The sequence below is a fragment of the Sinocyclocheilus grahami genome, unplaced genomic scaffold (genome assembly GCF_001515645.1).
Source record: "Sinocyclocheilus grahami isolate Dianchi unplaced genomic scaffold, SAMN03320097.WGS_v1.1 scaffold119.1, whole genome shotgun sequence".
Taxonomy (NCBI): Eukaryota; Metazoa; Chordata; class Actinopteri; order Cypriniformes; family Cyprinidae; genus Sinocyclocheilus; species Sinocyclocheilus grahami.
In genome coordinates this window covers 497,398-502,313 of record NW_015505298.1, presented here as the reverse complement: position 1 = coordinate 502,313, position 4,916 = coordinate 497,398, and the positions used below count along the sequence as shown (strand labels likewise).

The 4,916-nt window shown below is 37.1% G+C and overlaps 1 protein-coding gene across 2 annotated transcripts in view; it reads left to right on the top strand.

The window, feature by feature from the left end:
* The window catches only part of LOC107589701 (dehydrogenase/reductase SDR family member 13-like), a 7,667-nt gene extending 4,745 nt beyond the window's left edge, over window positions 1-2,922 (top strand). Inside the window, exons 4-5 of one of the 2 annotated variants that reach the window (XM_016278196.1) lie at window positions 1,944-2,291; window positions 2,374-2,922. In XM_016278196.1, coding sequence (XP_016133682.1) covers window positions 1,944-2,291; window positions 2,374-2,630 — 605 coding nt within the window. In that variant the 3' untranslated portion in view covers window positions 2,631-2,922. The remainder of the gene's footprint in view (window positions 1-1,943; window positions 2,292-2,373) is intronic. The other variant, XM_016278197.1, reaches the window with a different exon arrangement.
* Window positions 2,923-4,916: the final 1,994 nt, after the last annotated feature.

Here is a 4,916-nt window from a genome sequence, read left to right as displayed (position 1 = left end):
TCTATTTTTCTATTTTTTTACCAGCTTATAACTCACAAAGAGCTTATAAAATGTGTAAAGGTGTCAGTTCAAAACAACATACTCTGTTGTTTAGCTCTAACCCTGATCAAACACAGCTGAGCAAGCTAATCAAGGTCTTCAGGATTACTAGAAACAAAGCCACTCGAAGGCAAGCCTATGGAGGACGAAACCTGCAGAAATTAAAAATAAATAAATATATCGGTAAATACATAAATCAATTTATTAATAGGAAAATAAGTAAAGAAATAAATGACTTGATAAAACAAATATGTGACCCTGGACCACAAAACCAATCTTAAGTTGCTTGGGTATATTTTTAGCCATAGCCAAAAAAAAAATGTATGCCAAAAATCATTAGGATATTAAGTAAAGATCATATTCCATGAAGATATTTTGTAAATTTCCTACCGTAAATATATCAAAACTTAATTTTTTATTAGTAATATGCTTTGCAAAGAACTTCATTTGGACTAATTTAAAGGCGATTTTCTCAGTATTTAGATTTTTTTGCACCCTCAGATTCCAGATTTTCAAATAGTTGTATCTCGGCCAAAATTGTCCTATCCTAACAAACCGTACATCAATGGAAAGCTTATTTATTAAATTGAAATTTTTGAAATTGAGATTTATACATCATCTGAAAGCTGATGTATAAATCTCAATTTCAAAAAAATTGACCCTTATTACTGGTTTTGTGGTCCAGGGTCACATATAGTTCATTTGTAACTATTATTTGCCTGTTGTTTTAGTTTTTATCAAGTCATTTATTTCTTCTTTCTTGTTTGATCCAACTCCTCCCACCTTACATATACCTAAACCTACCCGTCTCCACCCCCTGATTCCTAAAGCCACCCATCTCCACCCCCTGATCCTTAAACCTACCCGCCTCCACCCCCTAGATGTGGATCCAACCACGCCCCCTGGATCTTGTGTTCTGCAGTGAGGGGCTACTGAGTTTGGTTCTCCATACAAACCGGCAACCTTTAGCCAAAAAAGCGTAACGGCAAATGCTAATGCTGCGCTTTGGTGGTATGCAGGGAAGGACACCAGAGGCCATTGTATGATTGGCTGAGGTGCCTCACGTGATCCAAGTTAGCGGTACTCTTTTTTCCAATGGTAAGTACTAGAGACCCTGGCATCTCCCAATAATAAGACAATCTCTGCTAGAAAGTTTCTGGCAGGCGAGTTTGATCAAGGCTGGAGCTAAACTGTGCAGGAAAGTGGACCTTGAGGGTCAGAGTTGAGAGCCCCTGATTTATGTAGATGTCTGTGGTCCACATTGCATTCAGATTTCATTTGAACAGCACCAGAGTTTGTTTGGACTTTTTGGCTTTTCGGAGGTCTCGGTTTGCTTGTTTGTTGCACACCAATGCTGTATCCATCCTAAATAGTATTTGAAAATAGAATTAGTATGTCCCAAATCGTAGAACATTGAAATGAGTATGCCAGAGATTCCCGGATGGTCTACTACTACTGGTTAGAATTTGAAGTGAAGATCGATGTACACTCTAACAACTAATATTGCTTACAACCCATTGCACATTGGATGTGGATTTGATTAGAACTACAAACACGCATAAAAAGTGTTAAAAACTACAAACATGGCGGATATGCGAGACCTACTGACAGGTAGAGAAAGGGGTTTGATTTTTAAATAATAAATGTCTAACCTGATGAACAAATTTATGTAATGTTATCCGTGTTATATTTCATCTGCAGCAATATTGTGACCTTTTATAAAGATAAGTTTGGTCATTAACTTATAAATGCATCATTATGCAAACACATGAGTAGATTTGGGATGCAACTCAAGGTTTGGATGGAAGTGTTCACGCTTATTTAAATTAACCGCACAAACAGAGCAATCGCACCAGATTTTCTTTCAATCAAACCAAACCAGCCAACTGTAAACATGCCCTTAGTGTGTGTGGCTTTCTCTTTAGGTCTTATAGCATCAGGCAGAACTGAAGATGGCTTTGGCATGGTGTTCGGTGTTAACCACCTGGGCCACTTTTTGCTGACGCTGTTGCTGTTGGACCGTCTAAAGCAGACAGAGCACAGCCGCGTCGTCAACGTGTCCGCCCTTCTGCATCGACTGGGATCTGTGGATTTTAACCTCCTCAACACTCTCAAGGATCTGGTCACAGGTCAGTCATACTGGCACGCGTTCAGAGCCTACTGCCACAGCAAACTGTGCAATGTGCTCTTTACCCGTGAGCTCGCAAACCGACTGGAGGGGACGAGTGTCACTTGCTATTGCTTGCATCCAGGTTAGTGGGGCATTGTTTTTGTCTGCTATTATGTCACAAGTATTATTTTTTCCCTACATTTTCTTCATTGTCTCATCTTTAGGTGTAATAGCCACTGAGATCGGTCGGAATATGGGTGTGCTGCAGAAGCTGTTTTCCGTGCCCATGTCCAAGCTGTTTTTTCTGGACCCAGAGGGAGGTGCGCAGACCACGCTTTACTGTGCTTTGCAGGAGGGGCTCGAGCCTCTGAGTGGACGGTATTTCTCTTCCTGTGCCTTGCAGAATGTTAGCGCTCATGGACGGGATGATGCCTTGGCCAAGAAGCTTTGGGAAGTGAGCGAGAGGCTGTGTGGTCTGTAAGTGAGCTCACACAGGTTTGTAGAACAATATAACTCTAACACAGAAAAAAAGAGATCACGTTATGAACAGCATTATGAGCATCAGCTTCTTAAGTTTTTCAGGTGTTAGAGGTTTGCATTTTCAACAGGTGTATGCATTGTATTTGGTATATAATACCTTATAATATATTGTTGCTTTAAATGAACACAACATATTTAAATTAGGAGTGCACTGATATATTTAATTTCTGATACAATAAGCCGTTAATTATTTATTTTGTTATCGCTCTATAAATGGATACATTTTTAATTCTATACTATTTTATCTTAATTTAAAAAAAAAAACACTAAAACCTAAAATAAGTTGTTCTAAAATGCTACAAGTGAATAATGTACAGTTTATATCTACCTAATTATTATTAAATATAGTGTTTTTAAAAATTAACTTAAGACTGTTAAATTATGGCGAAAGTCAAATAAATGTAAAAATAGGAGAATTGAGCATAAACAATAAATTATAATGTAATATTTGAATAATTAAATTATTGGTCAATAACTAATATGGTATATTGTGTATCCCTATGTTAAATAAAGCAACCATATATGCATAGCTAGTGGAACAGTAATGATAGGAACCTTTGTAATGCCTATTATTTTTGTTGAAAATATATAGAGGTGAAGTTGCGAATTTGTATTCACTCACTGGACTCAATGGACTTTGTATTAAGGTTTAATATGGTGTATTGTATCATTATTGATCTATCTATCTATCTTTCTTTCATATATTTAATATCTTTCATTTCTTTTTTTTCATACGTTTCATATCTTTCTTTCAAATATATTATTCTATATCGATCTATATCGCATTGGTACACAGGAATATTTCTTTCTCTGCACCATTTCATAATGCATAATGCATAAATGTTACTATTTTTTTTATAATCAGTGCTTTTGACCTGAATGCATCCACTTTCTTTTAAAACTCGTGACCAATTCAAATACCTCATGTATTTGAAAACCAAAATCATTTGAAGAAAAAATCTATCTATCTATCTTTCTTTCATATATTTAATATCTTTCATTTCTTTTTTTTAATACGTTTCATATCTTTCTTTCTTTCAAATATATTATTCTATATCGATCTATATTGCATTGGTACACAGGAATATTTCTTTCTCTGCACTATTTCATAATGCATAATGCATAAATGTTACTATTTTTTTTATAATCAGTGCTTTTGACCTGAATGCATCCACTTTCTTTTAAAACTCGTGACCAATTCAAATACCTCATGTATTTGAAAACCAAAATCATTTGAAGAAAAACCCCCCCCAACTGTTTAAGAACATCAATTTCTTTCAAGCATTTGAACACTTTTTGCCTTGTCTGATAGGGTGTTGTACTTTTTTGGTTCACTGGGTGGCAGTAGCGTGTCACATTTGACAGCCTTCAACTCAGGGCGACACAACCTGAAGAGTCTACAGAGACCTCTGTCAAGATGACAATCATTAGAAAAAAGTAGGTTAGATTACACTGAGAATTGCAGAAGTAATTTCATGTAGTATTAGAGTTTGCTTTTCTACTGAATGAAAGTGGGCATCAGGGGCTACAGCCGTTCAGTGTGATGGGATAACCAAAACATGGACTTGTTATAGACCCTTACCCATATCCATGCATCTTCAACAAGACCCCCTGTTGCTAATAAATCCTTTATCTCGAACTGGGATTGTCACATTTTTGACATTGTGTAGACTTAACATCCTGTTTATATATGCTGACATATTCTCTGCCTTGAGAGTCTGTATACTGTCCAGGTGGATGAATCTGGTTTCATCCAAAACAATTTTCCCAGTCTCTTCTGTGCACTATTGTTTTGTAGCCTGGAAGTATCATATTCATATCCACTGAATGTCACTCATGCCATATTTATATGATCATGACAGTCAAATCTCGGCGTCCTCCATGTGTTGGTTCTTATGAACGGTAAGTGTTTAACTACACCGTCCCCTTCGATTCGTTTTGTAGAAGTAAAACACATTGATGAGTGATGGCAGGTGTTTACTTTGGACGCACTCCAGAGCTCTTTGACACAGTACTTAACGACTGGATTAGTGCATCAATTAGCAATCACTGCATGGGAGGAGCCTGATTGATCGAGACTACTGCTGCTGCTGCTAAGGCTGAGCGTGGGGCATGCTGGGGCATGCGAGTGTGTGTGTGTGTGTGTGTGTGTGAGACTGTAGTGACCAGCTGCTTGAGAATTAGTTCAAAGGACTAATTTCACTGCATGATTGGCAGAATAAAACCA